At 39.5% G+C, this 18,651-nt stretch overlaps 1 protein-coding gene and 1 long non-coding RNA gene across 2 annotated transcripts in view; one reads left to right on the top strand and one right to left on the bottom strand.

Annotated features, from left to right (window-relative positions):
• Positions 1–15,504, top strand: part of LOC125483631 — a 19,742-nt gene extending 4,238 nt beyond the window's left edge. The window contains exon 3 of the long non-coding RNA XR_007262566.1: positions 15,311–15,504. This is a non-coding gene — a long non-coding RNA (uncharacterized LOC125483631). The remainder of the gene's footprint in view (positions 1–15,310) is intronic.
• The window catches only part of mis18bp1 (MIS18 binding protein 1), a 79,690-nt gene continuing 63,834 nt past the window's right edge, over positions 2,796–18,651 (bottom strand). Inside the window, exons 14-17 of the mRNA XM_020528780.2 lie at positions 15,320–15,471; positions 13,288–13,366; positions 13,145–13,199; positions 2,796–5,434 (exon numbers count right to left, since the gene is read on the bottom strand). Of these exons, the coding sequence (XP_020384369.2) occupies positions 5,331–5,434; positions 13,145–13,199; positions 13,288–13,366; positions 15,320–15,471 (390 nt within the window). The 3' untranslated portion in view covers positions 2,796–5,330. The remainder of the gene's footprint in view (positions 5,435–13,144; positions 13,200–13,287; positions 13,367–15,319; positions 15,472–18,651) is intronic.

An 18,651-nucleotide genomic window follows, 5' to 3' on the forward strand; every position in this document is an offset into this window, starting at 1 on the left:
TATTCAACATGGTGCTCAGTTACGAGTGGTGTACCACAAGGATCTATGCTGGGTCCTCTTCTATTTGTGATTTTTGTAAATGATTTGGATGAAGGAGTGGAAGGGTGGATTAGTAAGTTTGCAGACAATACAAAGGTGGGTCGCGTTGTGGACAGTGTGGAGGGCTGTTCTAGGTTACAAAGGGACATTGATAGGATGCAGAGCTGGGCTGAGAAGTGGCAGATGGAGTTTAACCCTGAAAAGTGTGAAATGATTCATTTTGGAAGGAAAAACTTGAAAGCAGAATACAGGGTTAACGGAAAGATTCTTGGCAGTGTGGAGGAGCAGAGGGATTTAGGTGTTCATGCCCACAGTTCCTTGAAAGCTGCCACCCAGGTGGATAATTTGTTAAGAAGGCGTATGGTGTGTTAGCTTTCATTAATAGAGGGATTGAGTTCAAGAGCCGTGAAGTTATGCTCCAGCTATACAAAAGCCTGGTTCGGCCACATCTGGAGTATTGTGTCCAGTTCTGGTTGCCTCATTACAGGAAAGATGTGGAAGCATTGGAAAAGGTACAGAGGAGATTTACCAGGATGTTGCCTGGAATGGAGGGAAGGTCTTACGAGGAAAGGTTGAGAGAGCTAGGGCTTTTCTCTTTAGAATGAAGAAGGAGGAGAGGTGACTTGATAGAGGTGTACAAAATGATCAGAGGTATAGATAGAGTAGACAGCCAGAGACTTTTTCCTAGGGTGGAGGTAGTTATTACGAGGGGACATAGTTTTAAAGTGAGTGGAGGTAGATATAGGTGAGACGTCAGAGGTAAGTTCTTTACTCAGAGAGTGGTAGAGGCGTGGAATGCATTGCCGGAGAGGGTAGTGGTTTCGGCCTCATTAGGGGCATTTAAGTGGCTATTAGATAGGCATACGGATGATAGTATAAGGTAGGGGTGGAGGTTAGATAGACCTTAGAATTAGGGTAAAAGTTCGGCACAACATCGTGGGCTGAAGGGCCTGTACTGTTCTATGTATTACTGACGAATACTGAACGGTGGGGACCGCAACTGCTCTGTAGCCCATGAGCTTGGTGTTAGGTTTGCGTTCTCGGGCTTTGAACACTCTTGTTCCTCAGGCACCTGAAGGCTGCACTGGAGTTGATTTCATTGTCAATGTTTACTTGCACCAAGAGGAAGTTCCTGAGGTAGAGAATTGATACACATACGTACTCATTCATAATAAGCAGGTTCTGAGGAAGGGTCACCGGACCCGAAATGTTAACTTTGTTTTTGTTCATAATAAGCAGAAACTGCATTGTTTCAATTTGTTAGCACAGGCCCACGTGATGCTTGTTGTTTCTTGCCATCATTTTTCTAGCGTTTGACATGGTCACTAACTCCATTTGGTTCATTCTCCAGCTGAGTAAGATTGTGTTTGCTTATTAACTTAAAGAAGTGCTGTGTCCCTTTCCTACTTGTTTTTATTTATTCATGTGATGTGGGCATTGTTGGCTCAGTCAGTATTTATTGTCCATCTCTACTTGCTCAACAGGAGGCAATGGTTAGGTTCTATTTTTGGAATTAGTCATTGCCTGACACTTGAGAGCTGAATAACAATTTGTGCCATACATCAACATGCCTGGATATTGTCTAGATTTTGCTGTATAAAGAAATGGACTGCATAATATCCAAGAAGGTGCTGAATATTGCAGTCGCCAGCAAACATCACACTTCTGACCTTCTGCTGAAAGGAAAGTCATTATGAAATAGCTGAAGCTAGTTCGGTACAGCACACTATCCTACAGAAATATAACTCCAATTAATGATTCCTAGCTAAATTAGACAAAATTTGGTCATTACATCTTACACCAGATTAAATTTTTGAATTTGCTCCAGCGCTAACAGCTTTCCAATACCACAATGCTACAGCATACTTTAAAGCCTTGTAACCCAGAATTCATTCTCTGCCCAGTCATTCAAATCATGCATTGTTACATTATCGGTGGTACTGCTTTCAATATTGAATCCTTACCAATGAAATTTCCTTCAAATACCCACCCTCCCATCAAGAACTAATTTATTCTTTTCTTTTCAACATCTTTGCATTCCAACTCATTTTGACATTTTGCCCTAACAGTGATTGCTCGTCGTTGTACATAGGTGAAGGGTCTGAAAAGGTTTGTATAGAGGAGTGCCCTAGGCAAGATCCACTGAGGTGATGTCATGTGAACTTTGGGGAAGAACAGTTTAGGATCTTGAATGAGTAAGACATAACACCTAGGTCTTCCTTATTGAGACTTCCACATCAATGCAACTTGTATTTAGTTGTTAATACACAAACTACTCTTGTTCAATACCTCTTGAGTTAGGAAGCCCAGGTTCAAGTCCCACCTGCTCCATAGGTATGACATAACATCTCCGAACAGGTTAATTAAAAAATGTCAGACCAGTAAGTGGTTTTCCTCTACCACACTAGACCAAAACAGGCCTCCAGCTCTCTGTACTTAAAAATGATGGTGGCAGTAAATATACTCCATGGTGACGTGCAGACTTGGTTTGACTAAATACATCATTCCTGTCCACCTGTAATGTGCTCTGTATCTCTTTGTAATGAGAGGAGTGCTTTAACAATTTCCATGAGTACACCAAGCTTATGAACTCTGCACCTTTATTCTCTGCCCAACTAAGATAAGCTCAGAATAGGTTAATCACATCTTGGAAATAATTGTTCTTGCCCATTTTCCAGTTAGAGAACAGGTGAGTTGTTCACCATGCATTATTACCTGAGACAACACAAAATCACATCATTAAATACAGTAGATAATACTTTGCTCTACATTTATTTACAGAAATACACAAAGATACAGGAAATCTATTAAAAACAGTATTTTTAAGAACAATCTGTTTGGGCTAATAGATCCCTTAGAGAAAGTTGACTTTTCAAACAGGTGCTTGAAATGTGACCATCCCTTCTGACCAATCAGAAGAATTTTTAAGTTTTCTAAGTCTTTCGAGATGAGATGATAGCTATGGGGGTATGGTCAGAACTTAAAACTAGCAGTTGGAACCATCAAAGTTATGAAACAACTTCCATGCAGAGCCATTTTTTTTCTGCAGTTATTAAGCAATTAAATGTCAAGTCTTCATATCTTGGTTGAGATTGGAATAAGGGCCTGCACTAATTGACATTTCTTCTGCACATTTCTCTCAGACCAGTCATCAGCTCACACGGAAGTTAGAAAGTACAGAATGTTAACTAACATTTCAAAAAAGCTGCTGTCAGAAGAAAATATTTATTTAATTTGTGATTAGGAACCTGGTGCATGTGGTTAAGAGATTCTTGTCACTTATATTTACATAAAAAGAAAATCTTAAATCCTAACTGCTTGAAATTAAATAAAACTGAGATGAATGCCTATTTTAAAAATTCAGATGCTTCATCATGATATGACTATTTGATTACGCATTCCCATAACCAGCTCTCTAAAGTAATATTAGTTTCTCATTTATTATCCAAGGTGGAAAAAGATGTAGTAACATTTCTATTTCTAATCTGCAATTCTATTCAACAGATATTTTCTCTGCTCCCTTTGGAGGCATCAGTCAATCCCAGGCCAGCATGTGTATTTTGAATGTGTTGTCAAGTCAATTAAGTTGCACATTTTTATACGCGGACTCTGGATTGAACAAGCTTGATTAGACAAGCGAGTTCAGACTGCCTAATATGCAGGAAATGTACTTACATTGGCAGGTGAAATTTACATACACTACTTTAAAGTCTAGCTGCAAAATGTAAATAATCTTAATTTGTGTATTTTAATGTGGAGCTTAGCAAAACCTAAATACAAGACCTTTTTAAAAATTAATTTGAACTGCTTTATTGTGAATTTGGATTATCGAAATTAACTATTGGAGGCAAATCTGTATGGCCAGATGAACTATATACAACTAGCCTTGAGAAATTTATGACATTCTTTATTCATAATATTTTAAAAAATAATCAAAACCCTCTCCCTTTCCTACATCTAGCTATGCTTACTGGCAAGGATAGACTCAATCACCTTTAATCCCAGTCAGGAACTGATCGGGGAAGGCACAACAGCAGTCATCTTATGAACATTCATATACCAATTGTTTGGTGCTGCTGTGAAAGTAAAATGAAATAAACTGAGTGAGTGGAAAAGTACTTATCTCATGCTCTACCATAGTGGTTCACAATGTTTAGGGCTTGTGACATTTTAAAATCATATTGGGCACTGTTAATAGATGTTATGCAAAGTGCAGCCTGTTTAAATTTCTTAACCAGTAAATCATTTTAGTAACCACCTCACCAACTGCTTCCATTTTAATTTGCAGGAATTAGTAAGGAATTTATGTCTCAGTTAACATCCTCCTTGAAGTGTTCAGTTAATTGTAACTTTTATATAAAGAGACACTGGATAAAAATTATTAAACAAATGAAAACTTTATAATTTAATGACTTATTTTTCCCATTAAGAATGAATATGGAATTTAAAAAAAAATTAGTGCATCCTCAACTCAACTGGTTGCATTAGTTAAATGTGATACTTGTTGCTTTCTTTTTGGAAATGGGTTCAGGCTGCTCTTAGAAGAAATGCAAACTGTTTCTGCAACATGCTGTTGTGCTTTTAATTTACCCAAAACCTAGCAGCATGGCGAGTGGGTGTGAAGTATGTCGGCAGACAACTTTTTCCACATGGGCATTAAATCTGACTATATCCTCCACTAGCATCCATAACACAATTCCTCCATAATCTGCACTCTTGTGGAGTCACTGGGTTAAGAACAGGAGTGAATGGCCTGGCTAATTTCCCCCTTTCATAATCAAGAGAATTGCTTTTAGAATATTGCCCAAAATGTTTCTCTCCTTTTAAATGTGAAAAAAAAGGATCAAGCTGTAAAACTTGTATATATTGTAAAGCAATTACTCATCATATAATGCATCATAATGTTTAGAGGCCTCCATTTTCTCACACAGCATGAAAAGTGCAAGCACATTTATAAAATGCTCAGGCAATAAACTAAAAATCATCACTGTAGACAACAGGAATTAAACACAGGCTGAGGAACTGTCAAGTTTAAATCGGAATCAATATCATTTCATTTATAATATAAACTCATTACAAAACACTTAAAAACTTGCTGTATATATTTTATACATGTATGTACATTTTCCATGCATTTAAAACCATTAACAAAAACAACCTGAACGTTTAAAATATTTAACTGGATGACAAATGTAATTCCAGCATCCAAATTCACCAAGACTGTTCAGTCTTTATAGATGCAAATTAAGTACTTCAATTTCAGGAAGTTTAGTTTTATTATAAATTAAAAGCTATTCAGTAACTGAAAAATAGTAATCTTCATCCTCTGTGTCATCATCTGATTGAGCATCTTCTCTATTCTTGAATATTTTTCCTATGTTAGATTTCTGTGCACCTGAAAAATACAGTTAAATTTCAAAAGCTATTGCAACTAGCACAACATTGTGTCTGTAGAGCTATACAACTATTAATCTGAGAGTTGGAGGTACAATGGACCCAAGGCCTTCACTTATCCAAAAGTCGGAGAGGCAGCAGACCTGCCAGTAAACAGTCTGGAGTGGGAGAATAGAATTTGGCTTTGATTTTATTGTCATGTGTATATTACAGTAAGAATACAGTGAAAAGCAATCAAGAGAAAAGTTTCAGGCTTTCACTTTCTGTAATTTGGAGAGAAACATTCGCTCACAAACACACACTGGCAGTAACTGGGAACCAGTGCATGCCAAGTTTTAAAAAATCCGTGGTGTTGCAACTAAGGCATAAGCTGATTGTGTGGTGAATTTCTAGCGCAAGTGTCGATTTGCAATGAGCAAGGTTCACTGAGCCAGTTGGTAAATAATTTTACTTTCTAGTTTCTGTTTTAATTATATAGTCTGAAAGTAAGCTTAAGACATGGCTAAACATGGAATGCTTATCCTGCGCCATTTGGGGAGTCATGTTGCATCCCATGCCTAGATAATCTCACGTCTCTAGTTGCAAAGCTTTGAGCTTCGGGTTTTACAACTTGATCAGAGGTTGGTGACACTATGCTGCATCCAGAAAACTGAGAATGATGGATAGCACGTTTAACAAAGCCGTCACACTGCAGATTAAGTGAAAGTAATCAGAGGGGTAATGGAGGGGTAATTTATGGCCTATCCTGGTGAACTTATTTCCAAGTCAGGATGGTGAGTGGCTTGGAGATAGTGTTCCCATGTATCTGCTGCCCTTGTCCTTCTAGATGGAAGTGGTAGCGGATTTGTCCTGGATGGTGTCAAGCTTCTCAAGTGTTATTGGCGTTGCATCCATCCAAGAAACTGAGGAGTATTCCATCACACTCCTGACTTGTTCCTTATGGATGGTGGTTAGGCTTTGTAACTCCCCAAAGTACTGGGTTGCTCACTGCAGTATTCCTAGCCTCTGACCTGTTCTTGTAGCCAACATGTTTATGTGGCGAGTGGGAAGGGTAATCGTTCTTGGTAGTTTGTAGCAGGAGCAAATTTGTGACACAAATGGATCAGCTTCACAGGTAGTAGGAGCTGGGGAGTAGAGTGGGAAGGCAATAGTGATAGGTGAGTTGACAGGTTTCCAGACAGGCATTTCCATAGCTGTAGATGTGATTCCAGGATGGTGAACAGCACGTAGCAATGATTATTGGTAGGAGTAGTTCATGGGTCAAACAGTAAGGGTAACATGGGTCAAGGTATAAAGCCACAGGCTATTTTAGGTCTAGTATTATGCAAAGGAAAGGACTAACTAATAATCTTCTTGCAAAAGAATCTTACAGAAAAAGTTACTATAGTATTGTTAGAACTTTATTTTAAACAGTTGAAACCAGAGCCTAAAATTTTTTTAAAAAGATGGTATGTTGTTTCCCAGTGCCAGGGTCAAAAATGGCACAAACTGGCTGCAGGATATTCTTTTGAAAGAAGGTTAAGAGCCAAAGATTGTTGTCTGCATTGGCAACAACTACAGAGAAAGAGGGATGAGGTCCGAAAGAAAAATTTAGAGAACATGTCAAGAGATTGAAAAGTAGCAATATCGAAGGCAATAATCTCAAGAATACTCCCAGCACCACATGTTAATGACTTTAAAAGCTGGAAGATTGAGCAAACTAACATGTTACTGGAAAAATAGTGCAGGAAGGAGTGCTTTAGATTTCTGGGGCAGATAACATCCATACAAGATGTATGGGTTACACATCAATAGGCCTGGGACTAAAAAATTTAAAAAGATTTTTAAAAAACTTATCTTGTCAGTGGGATGGATTTCAGATAGGAGATAAAGTTGGTTAGGATAAGTAGAACAGTTTTAAATGGAAAGCAGCAGAAACAAATTCAAGAGTTAATCAGGGTCAGATTATAGAATAGTGTTAAAAAGACAGCATTAATGGCATTCCATCTGAATACAAGCAGCTTTTCTAACAAAATAGGCAAACTGATGTTGCGGGTAGAAAAGAAAGCTATGATTTAATTACCATTGCTGAGACACGACTACTCTGACTAAGACTGGGAACTGAATATTAAAGGATATTCGACGTTTAGGAAGGACTGTGGAAAAGAAAATGGGGCCGGCTAGTAATAAGAGATGGGATCAATGTATTAATGACAGATGACCTCGATTCAGAAAAACAGGATATAGAGTCTGCTTGGATGGAGCTAAGAAACAGCACATGGCAGTGATTATTGGTAGGAGTGGTTCATGGGTCAAGGTATAAAGACATAGGCTATTTTAGGTCTAGTATTATGCAAAGGAAAGGACTAACTAATAAGCCTTGTTAAAAAGAACCTTACGGGAAAGAGTGACTATAATACTTTCGAACTTTATTTTAAACAGTTGAAACCAGAGCCTAAAATTTTAAAAAAAGGCAATAATGAAGGTATAGGAAGGATGTTAGCTGCAGTGGATTGAAAGAAAAAATCTTTCACAGTAGATAGGCAATGGCTAGAATCATTTCGAAGACATACGTTCTTTTAAGGCAACAGGAATAGCAAGAAGCATTGTGGCTGACAAGGGAAGTTAATAATAAGAAAAAACAGAGTTAACGTTTCAGGTCCAGTGACCCTTCCTCAGATCCTCCTCACCGGACCCGAAACGTTAACTCTGTTTTTTCCTTCACAGATGCTGTCAGACCTGCTGAGCTTTTCCAGCAACTTTGTTTTTGTTCCTGATTTACAGCATCCGTGGTTCTTTCGGTTTTTATTAAGTTAATAATAAGAAATTAATTTGACACGCACAGAACGGTAACATCTAGACCTTCCCACGTCTAGAAAGTCTGGAACTATGTGTCACAATGTCAGGATACAAGGTAGGCCATTTAGGACTCAGATGAGGAATTCACTCGAAGGTGGTCTGCCAGTAGAATTTGCTACCACAGAAGGCAGTATCACTGAGTTTATTCCAAAAAGAGATTGATATATTTTTAGACATGAAAGGCACCAAGGGAAATGGAGGGAAAGCTGTAAAATGGCATTTAGATAGAGGATCAGACATGATCACTTCAAATGGCGAAGCATGCTCAAAAGGGCCAAAAGGCCTACCCTGCTCTAGTTTCTATCTTTCTGTGACCCAGAGACCTGTTAGCCCACAGCTCTAACAATTTATCCACTAACCAAAAAAGGAGAGATATGCTATTGAAAATTTGTTGGTAGTAGAGTGAGAAGTAAGGCGTTGGCTCGAGACGCTTCAGTGAGCAGTGGCTCAGCAAAAAGTACAGGTAAGCTCAGGTAAAGTCATTTCAATTTCCTAGTCTTACTGCAGTTGGGATGGCAGTTAGGGCTGTGGCATGCTGCACCTGCAGGATGTGGGATCTCAGGGAGACTACACTTGTGGGAAGTGCACCCAGCTGCAGCTCCTGGGAGACGTGTTAGGGAGCTGGAGCTGGATGCATTCAGGATCATCCGAAATGCAGAGCACGTCATAGACGAGAGTTTTAGTGAGGTGATCACACCTAAGGTGCAGGCAGAAGGAGTAGCTGGGTGACCACCAGGAAAGGCAAAGGGAGGAGGCAGAGAGCGTAGGAATCCCTTATGGCCATTCCCCTCGAAAACAACTATATCACTTTGGATACTGTTTGGGGGGGATGACCACACACGGGAAAGCAGCAGTAGCCAGGTTGGTTGCACTACAGCTGGCTCTGGAGCACAGCAGGAAAGGGTAAAGGTGAACAGGACCTTAGTGATAGTTAGGGGGACAGACAGGAGATTCTGTGGCTGCAAACGGGAATCCAGGATGGTGTGTTGCTTCCTGGGCATGAAAGTCAAGGGTGTCTCGGAGCAGCTGCAGAAAATTCTCAAAGTGGGAGGGTGAGCAGCCAGAAGTCATTGTGCACGTTGGCACAAATGATGTCGGTAGAAATAGGGATGAGGTTCTGCGGAGTGATTACAGACAGCTAGGAAAAAAGTTTAAAAACCAGGACCTCGACGGTGGTAATCTCCAGTCCCATGTGCTAGTGAGGGTAAGAGCAGGAAGATATGGCAGATGAATGCGTGGCTAAAGAATTGGTGCAGGGAGCAGGGATTAAGATTCCTGGATCAATCGAGATCTTTTCTGGGGCAGACGTGACCTGTTCAAGAGGGACGGGTTGCACCTGAACTGGAAGGGGGCCAATATCCCGGCGGGCAGATTTGCTGGTGCTACAAAGGAGGGTTTAACTAGATTGGAAGGGGGGGGATGGTGGGATCCTCAACCGCAGGGAGGCAAGTGCGAGGCTGGAAGGAGATACAGCAATCAGAAACAGCAAGTTGAAGAGACGGGTCAGGCTGGAACAGGACAGGGAGTGAGGAATGCCTGTTGGATTAATGCCTGTTGCATCTATTTCAATGCAAGAGGGCTGACAGGTAAGGCTGATGAAATCAGGACGTGGATAAGTATGTGGGAATGGGATATTATAGGCAATACAGAAACATGGCTAAGGGAGGGACAGGACTGGCAGCTTAATGTGCCAAGGTACAGGTGCTTTAGGCAGGACAGAGGTGGAGGAAAGTGGGGAGGGGGAGTTGCATTTTTGACTAAGGAGAGTATCACAGAAGTAGTCAGAGATGAAATAACTGAGGGATCATCCAGTGAGGCTTTGTGGGTGCAGCTAAGAAATAAGAAGGGGATGGTGATGTTATTGGAGTTGTACTATAGACCCCCAAATAGTCAACAGGAATTAAAGGGACAAATATGCAGGGAGACTGGGGAGACTTGCCAGAGAAATCAAGTTGTCATAGTGGGGGATTACAATTTTCCTAACATAGATTGGGACTGCCATAGTGTTAAGGGCTTAGATGGGTGGAATTTGTTAAGTGTGTTCAGGAAAGTTTCCTTAAGCAGTATATAGAGGGCCCTACTCGGGAAGGGGCAAAACTTAACCTACACTTGGGAAATAGGGCAGGACGAGTGACTGAGATGACAGTGCGGGAGCACTTTGGGACCAGTGACTATAGTTCTATTAATTTTAAAATAGTTATGGAGAAGGGCAAAACTGGTCCACAGGTTCAAGTTCTAAATTTTGGGAAAGGTGAATTTTTGATGGAATTAGACAGGACCTTGCAGGGGTTGATTGGAGTAGTTTGTTTGCAGGCAAAGGGACCTTCGGCAAGTGGGAGGCCTTTAAAAGTGTAATAGCTAGAGTTCAAGGTCTGTATGTTCCTGTGAGGGTGAAGTTGGCGGGAGTAGGGAACCCTGGATGACAAGAGATATTGAGGCTTTGACCAGAACAAAAAGGAGGTATGGCTCAAGTACAGGCAGCTGGGATCAACAAAATATAGGGGGATACAGGGGTTTACTGAGGGAGGAAATCAGGAGGGTGAAAACAGGGCACAAGATAGCTTTGGCTATGAAGATTAGGATGAATCCAAAGAGATTCTTTAAGTATATTAAAGGAAAAAGAATAACTAGAAAGAGAATAGGACCCCTCAAGGATCGAAGTGGACATGTATTTGTGGAACTGCAGAAGATAGGCAAGGTCCTCATTGAATATTTCTCCTGTGTTTACCGTGGAGACAGACAAGGTGGTTTGGGAACTTGGGGAAGTTAGTGGCGACATCTTCAGGACAGTCCATATCACAGTTGAGGTGGTGTTGGAAGTATTAGAATGTATGAAGGTAGATAAACCTTCTGGTCCTGACCAGATATATCCAAGAACCCAGCAAGAGGGTTGAGAAGAAATTGCAGGGGTTCTGGCTGATATACTTGCATCGTTAGCCACGAGTGAGGTACCAGAAGACTTTAAGGTAGTGAATTGTTGTGCCCTTATTCAAGAAGGGCTGCAAAGAAAAACCTGAGAATTATAGACCAGTAAGCCTAACATCTGTGGTAGTAAGTTACTTGAGGAGATTCTGAGGGATAAGATATACATGCATTTGGAAAGATGGTTTGATTAGGAGTAGTCAGCATGGCTTCGTGTGTGGGAGATCGTGCCTCTCAAATTTGTTAAAGTTCTTTGAAGTGACCAGGAAGGTTGATGAGGGCAGGGTGGTAGATATAATCTGTATGGATTTCAGTAAGACCTTTGATAATGTTCCACATGGTAGGCTGCTCTGGAAGGTTAGATCACATGGAATCTAGGGAGAGCAGACAAATTGGATATACATTTGGCTTGATGGTAGGAAGCAGGGAGTAATCGTGGAAGGATGCTTGTCGGACTAGGGGCCTGTGACTACTGGTGTGCCTCCGGGGTCGGTGCTGGGCCCATTACTGCTTGTTATCAAAATCAATGATTTGGATGAGAATGTACAAGGCATGATTATTAAATTTGCGGATGACACTAAAACAGGCAGTATCGTGGACAGAGGGGAAGGTCATTAGAAATTGCAGCAGGATCTTGATCAGCTGGGGAAGTGGGCCGAGAATTGGCAAATGGAGTTTAATATAAATAAGTGTAAGCTGTTGCATTTTGGAAAGTCAAATCAAGGTAGGAGTTTCATGGTGAATGGTAGGGCCTTAAGGAGTGTAGTGGAACAGAGGGACCTTGGAGTTCAGGTGCACAGTTCTCTGAAAGTGGAGTCACAGGTAGACAGGGCAGTGAGGAAAGCTTTTGATAGACTGGCCTTCATCAATCAGGGTACTGAGTATAGAAATTGGGAAGTTATGTTGCAGTTGCACAAGACATTGGTGAGGTTGTAATTACAGTATTATGTTAAATTTTGGTCACCTTGCTATAGGAAGGATGTTGTTAAACCGGAAAGAGGGCAGAAGAAATTTACAAGGATGTTGCCAAGATTCAAGGGACTGAGTTATAGGGAGAGGTGGGACAGCTAGGACATTTTTCTTTGGAGCATAGGAGACTGAGGGGTAGCATCTCTTGCATTTCCCGCACTTCTACCTTCAAACCCCCTCACCACCTCCCCCCCCCCCCCCCCCCCCAACAAAAACAAAGACAGAATCCCACTGGTCAAAACACCTTGAAGGAGACTAAAGAGAGGACCTTACAGAAGTGTATAAGATGATGAGAGGCATGGATAAGGTGAATGCACTCAGCCTTTTCTCCCCAGTGTTGGGGAATCAAGGACGAGAGGGTTTAAGGTAAGAGGAGAAAGAATACGTGAGAACCTGAGGGGGCAACTTTTTTCTTTTAAAAGGGTGTTATGCACGTGGAATGAATTGCCAGCGGAAGTGGTTGAGGCAGATACATTAACAACATTTAAAAGACATTTGGACAAATACATGGATAGGAACATTTTTGAAGGATATGGGCCAAGTACAAGGAAATGGGATTAGCGTGGATTGACATCTTGGTTGACATGGACCAGTTTGGGCCAAAGGGCCTGTCTCTGTGCTGTAGGACTTTGACTCTATAACTTGTTTAACAGCACTACCTTGTAACTGTAGTTTTGTAACTACTTTCCCTCCCATTTCCTGATTTACTGCTGTTATTTGTATCCTGTATATTATCTACCAATGAAAAAAGCTGTTCAGTTCCTTTGCCCTCTCATTACTTTCCATTATTATTTCCCCAGACATGCTTTCTGTAGGGCCTACACTCAGTTTCTTAATTCTTCATTTTTAAATATCTATAGAAACACATTGTTTATATATTTCCAGCAGCCCTAATACTATACTTTTCCCTTGTTAACAATTTGCATACTCAGAGGGGTTAAACAGCAATTTAAATAATTATTACCAGGTGTAGTTCTCTTACCTTCGATTAAATGTGGTGATTTTGATCTAGTTGGTGACATACAAAGTTCAGGTTTCTAAAATAAGAATCATTAGATCTTAAAGTATGAAAATATTAAGCATTTAATTACTTAAATGATCAATATAAAGTCAATTGTTTCCTACCGATCTTTTAGAGACTTTGGACCAATTCTTCATCTTGCATTTTTTTTGCAGTTGAAAAACATATTTATCATTATTAGCACTATAAAAGATAATAGGTAACAATTATTCCAGATAGTTGTACAAAAATAGACAAGATCTATATACACAAGGAAAGCCCAGTGATGTGTCAGGTTGCTACAAAAATTCTTGAGCATGAATATTTAGAAGGTTGAAAATTTGCATTTATACTTCACAATTTCTTATTTGATTACAAATGTATCACTGCAAAGTTTAAGATTAGGTCACATGCACATCTGGTCATGAAATACTGCAAGTAAGGCGGGGTGGGGGAGGTGAGAGAGGAGAAGGAGGAGGTGGCTAGTGGTATTATTGCTGGACTGTTAATCCAGAGACCCAGATAATATTCTGGGGACCCGGATTAGAATTCTGCCACAGCAGATGGTGGAATTGAATTCAATAAAAATCTGGAATTAAGTGTCTAATGATGACCATTTTGATTACTGGGAAAACCACGAGTCTGTTGTTGGAAAAACCTCTGGTTCATTAACCTCCTTAAGGGAAGGAAACTGCCATCCGCACCTTGTCCAGCCTGTGTGAGTCTAGACCCAGAGTATTGTGGTTGACTTCAATGCTGACCCAGCCAGGGAGACCCTCATCCCATGAATGAATTTAAAAAAAGTGAAAATGGAGGATAGTTGCCAGCATGGGGGGATTTTGGTACTATGATAATGTCACTGCAGTAGTCACCCATAGACCCAAGATCTGAGGGCATAGATTCAAATCCCACCATGGCACAAGATGGAATTTAAACTCAGTTAATAAAAATCTGGAATTGAAATGTAACTATTAAACAATCATTAACTGCTGTAAAAGCTCCATCTGGTTTACTACTGTCCTTCAGGGAAGGGAATTTTCTGTCCTTATCTGGTCTGTGACAGCAGTGTAGGTCTTTGAGCTGCTCTCTGAAATTGCTACAAATTAGCTACTCTATTTAAGGACAATTAGGGAAGGGCAATAAATAATGGCCCAGTCAGTAATGCACACATGCCATGAAAGAACACAGAAAAAGAACAATCATCTTTAGTTGTTTCATCAATTACTTCCCATCCATCTTAAGATCAAAATTGGAAATGTTTGGTGTCTGCACAATGTACATTTCCATTCCTGACAACTCAAATGCTAAAGCAGCTCATATCTATTGGCTGCAAGACCTTGACAACATTCAGGTGCGGCCTGAAAAGTAACATGCAACGTTCACATCACACTAGTGCCAGATAATGGCCATCTTTCCTTGACTTCAGTGGCATTCATATCATTGGGGATTAACAGTGACTGGAACTGGACCAGCTGTAGTAATACTGTGGCAACAACAGCAGGTCACAGGCTGGAAATTCTGCAATAGTTAATTAATCTCCTTGCCCCCAAAGTATATCTGCTGTCAAAAAGGCATAAGTCATGAGTGTGATAGAATACGACCAGTTGGATGCAACCCCAACAACACCCAAGAAGCTCAACACCATTCAGGCCAAGACAGCCCACATGCCTGGTATCCTATCCACCACCTTATATGTTCACACTATCCATCACTAATGGATAGTGGCAGTAGTTTGTATCGTCTACAAAATGAACTGCAACAACTTACTGAAGCTTCTTCAATAACACCAACTAAACTCACAATCTCTAGAATGGCAATGACAGCAAAAGCATGGCAACACTACCGCCTGCAATTTCTACTCCAAGCCTGCACTATTCTGACCTGAAACTAAATGGCTGATCCTTCATCGTTGCTAGATCAAAATTCGGCAGTTTCCTTCACAGCATTGTGGATGTACTTACAGCACATGGGCTGCAGGAGTTCAAAAAAGCAAGGGCAATTAGGGATGAGTTATAAGTGTTAGATTAGACCGTGATGCCCATATCCCATGAAAGAATCAAAGCAAGTACTTTTAGAATTCGATTGTACTTTAGGATTGGTCCATTACTAGATTATAAATTTAATTGCCAGTGGTATAATTTTTGTTAGGTCAGTTACCTATTAGTAGGTCCCAACATGCGAGGACTGATGTGATTCCACTGTGGCGTTTTTGCTAAAGGAAAGATTACTGAAGTTGGAGTAGTTGGATTTGTCTGAAGCATGAAGTCGTCATCATCATCGTCCTCTTGACTGCTTGGAAAGCTGGGAAGCTGTACAATGTTGAAAGAAATATTGAAATTCAAAATTTGCAAAACTGAAACAATTAACATTTATTTGACAATTAAAGATTTATATTTGCAATGATATCAGATTTCACATTCAATAAAATTATTCATTATGGATGCAAGTCAAAGCATGTTTTCTTTTGGATTTTTGGTTTGAATTTTAATCCAATGTACTTAACAAATTGAAGAATTTAGTTTATTTTCCCAATAAGCTAGAGTAAGTCTTGTCGTGATAAAATTGGCTATTTGAATAACATGGGCAGATCTTAGAGGTTAGTGCTCAGTATTAATTTTTAATAGCACCAAAGACACTTGACCTGTTTTTGTAAATATGCTTAATTGAGTTATACACTACTTACAAATTCTGCTATTGCCTTTATATGAATTTCTCAAAAACTATCCTTAAATTTTTTACATGTATAATTTTTTTTACACTAATACAAATTTCATGATAAATTCTGCTTTTAAAATCTACTGCCATCGACCTCATGACTTCCATCAAAATCTTCAGAGGTAAGGCATTTTGATTGCACTGTCATTTTAGTGTCTTTTCCAGTACAGAAGCTCTGAACAGTTGACAAGAACAAAGCATGAAAGCATAAATCAAAATCATGAATGCAGGAACATTGAGAAATATTCTGAATGTATTTGATGTTGCATGCATATGAATGCATCTTACCCCTTCCAAAGACAGTTATGGAAGAGGTTATTAAACTCACAGGAGAAATCATTTTGTCTGAGGACTTTGGCTGCAAATTGTACATTTGAAACAATAATGTGGGAATGCAGGATACAATCCTTCCTCAAATCCCTCATGACAAAATAAACTCGGTCCTCTTGGTAAGTAGCTAATTTGGACAAACAATGAGACCAAAGCAGGAGGCTCCCATTTGGAGAACTGGAAGAATCAGGGAGTTTAGGAGGGCGAGATATTCTGGGATAAAGCTGAAATTTTAAGACAAAAAGGCATTCTAACTAAATAAGACATGCCCTGGAGGTAGTTAATGCAACCCCATTATTTAAAAAGGAGATAGGGAAAACAAGGCATTTAGCTGGTTGGTAATGGGGAAAATGCCAGAGTCCATTATAAAAGATTTAATATCAGATCACTTGAAAAACGTTGACAAGATCTGACAGGGTCAGCATGGAATTACAAAAGGAAAATCATGTTTGACAAATCTATTAGAATTTTAAGAGAATGTAACTAATAGAGTTGATAAAGGGAGGCCAGCGGCTTTGGTTTACTTGGACTTTAGAAGGCTTCGATAAGGTCCTACATAAGAGATGAGCAGGAAAAATTTAAAGCTAATGGGACTGGGGGTAGTGTACTGACATGGATAGAGAAATGGGCTGGCAGACAGAAAACAAATAGTAGGAATAAATTTTCTAAGTGGCAGCCAGTGACTAGTGGGATACTGCTTCACTCACAGCTATTCACAGTATATGAGTTAGATCACAGTGTTGTCATGGTGCAGAAGGAGAATCCATTGTGTATGTACCAATTCTATTCCCTAGTGCCAACTTCTGCCTTATCACAACACACCATTTCTATCCAAATAATCATCTAATGCCTTTGAATGCCTGAATTGAGCCTGTCACCACTACATTTTCAGACAGTGCATTCCATGTCTTTTCTCTCACCTTTGCTTCTCTTGTACATCACTTTTAATTTATGCCCTCTTGTTCCTTTTTCCTTTTTACAAGCAGGAACAGCTTCTGTCTATCTAAACAGCCCACTCATTATTTTGAAAACATCAATCAGATCTCCTCTCAGCCGCCTTCCCTCCAAGGAGAACAAGTCTTCACTCTGTGCTCAAAACTACTGTTGTAAATTACTTGTGCACTCTCTCCAATGAATTCACATCTTTCCAATACTCTGGTACCCACATCTATACATTGTACTCCAACTGAGATCTAACATGTCTTTTACAAGTTCAACATTACTTGTTTGCTCTTGTACTCTGTTAATGAAGCAGAGAACACTTTATTATCTGCTCCTTCACCTTTCCTTCAATGAATTGTGCACATATACACCCAAGTCCCTCTTCTCCTGCACCCCCTTCAGAATTGTACACCCGTGTTTAAGTTGTCTTTCAATGTGCTTCCTCTACCATGAAAAATCCATTATCTCAGCCTACTCCATGATCTCTTCGTTCCTTTAGTGAATTTGAATTTTAACAGTCTTAAATATATTTCAATGATTCTAGGGTAGAGCATGTCAAATATTCATAAACCCAATTAAAGAAATTTTTAAAAATCTCATCTCAATGACTAACCCCTTATCCTAAGACTATTGCTATATACAAGATAACTGTATTTGAACAGAAGCCAAATCCACACTTTTAGTGAGATTTATTTCACTTAACCACGCTCTATACCACTTATTAATATCTTCCTGTATTTATACAACTAAGCCTCACCGAATTAACCCTTAATATGTCCATCTTTTTCGTGGTTCCATTAGGTTTCCAGCATCCCTTAAGACCTTATTAAATTATAATAGATTTACAATTTCCTTTTTAAATAAATAATATATACACAATTAAAAAAAACAAAATGACAACATATTATAATCACTTTTATTTTCGCATTAAAGTTCCAAGCATCCTTTTTCTAGTATGTCCAAGAGTTTTTGAGAGCTTTCTGGATTGTTTGTAAACAATCAGATAGTTGACTGCTGGTACATACCCATTTCAACTTGAAAATTTCTCCATTCTCCAGCATCTGTTTTAAAAGTGCAACATCGATCCTTTTATTCATTCACTTATTTTGTTGAGTGTACTTTATCCCATAGTGACTTACTATTGATGTTGCAGTCATTAGGTATTTCATCTAAATCCCTTTTTAGAACTTCTTCCAATAATTTTGCAATGAAAAATCCACAAAGCACTTTTTACTACTTTTCTGAACATTTTAGCTTCCCAAGCTGAAGGACAACATTTACATACCTTTCCCACAAGAAAAGTTCTAAACCCTGCTGAACGTAAAGACCCATTACAGATATTTGCATAAAAAGCATGATTAAAACAAGTTTCATGTTCCTGGCATCTCCCAAAGATGGAAACTTCAAAACACAATGCTTCATTTTTAATTTTTTCTATGTTTTGTTTATCCAAATAATATCTTCCACCTTGGGATTTTTCAAAGTTGCACTCAACTAATTCT

This window comes from Rhincodon typus, chromosome 8, assembly GCF_021869965.1.
Source record: "Rhincodon typus isolate 14 chromosome 8, sRhiTyp1.1, whole genome shotgun sequence".
Classification (NCBI taxonomy): Eukaryota; Metazoa; Chordata; class Chondrichthyes; order Orectolobiformes; family Rhincodontidae; genus Rhincodon; species Rhincodon typus.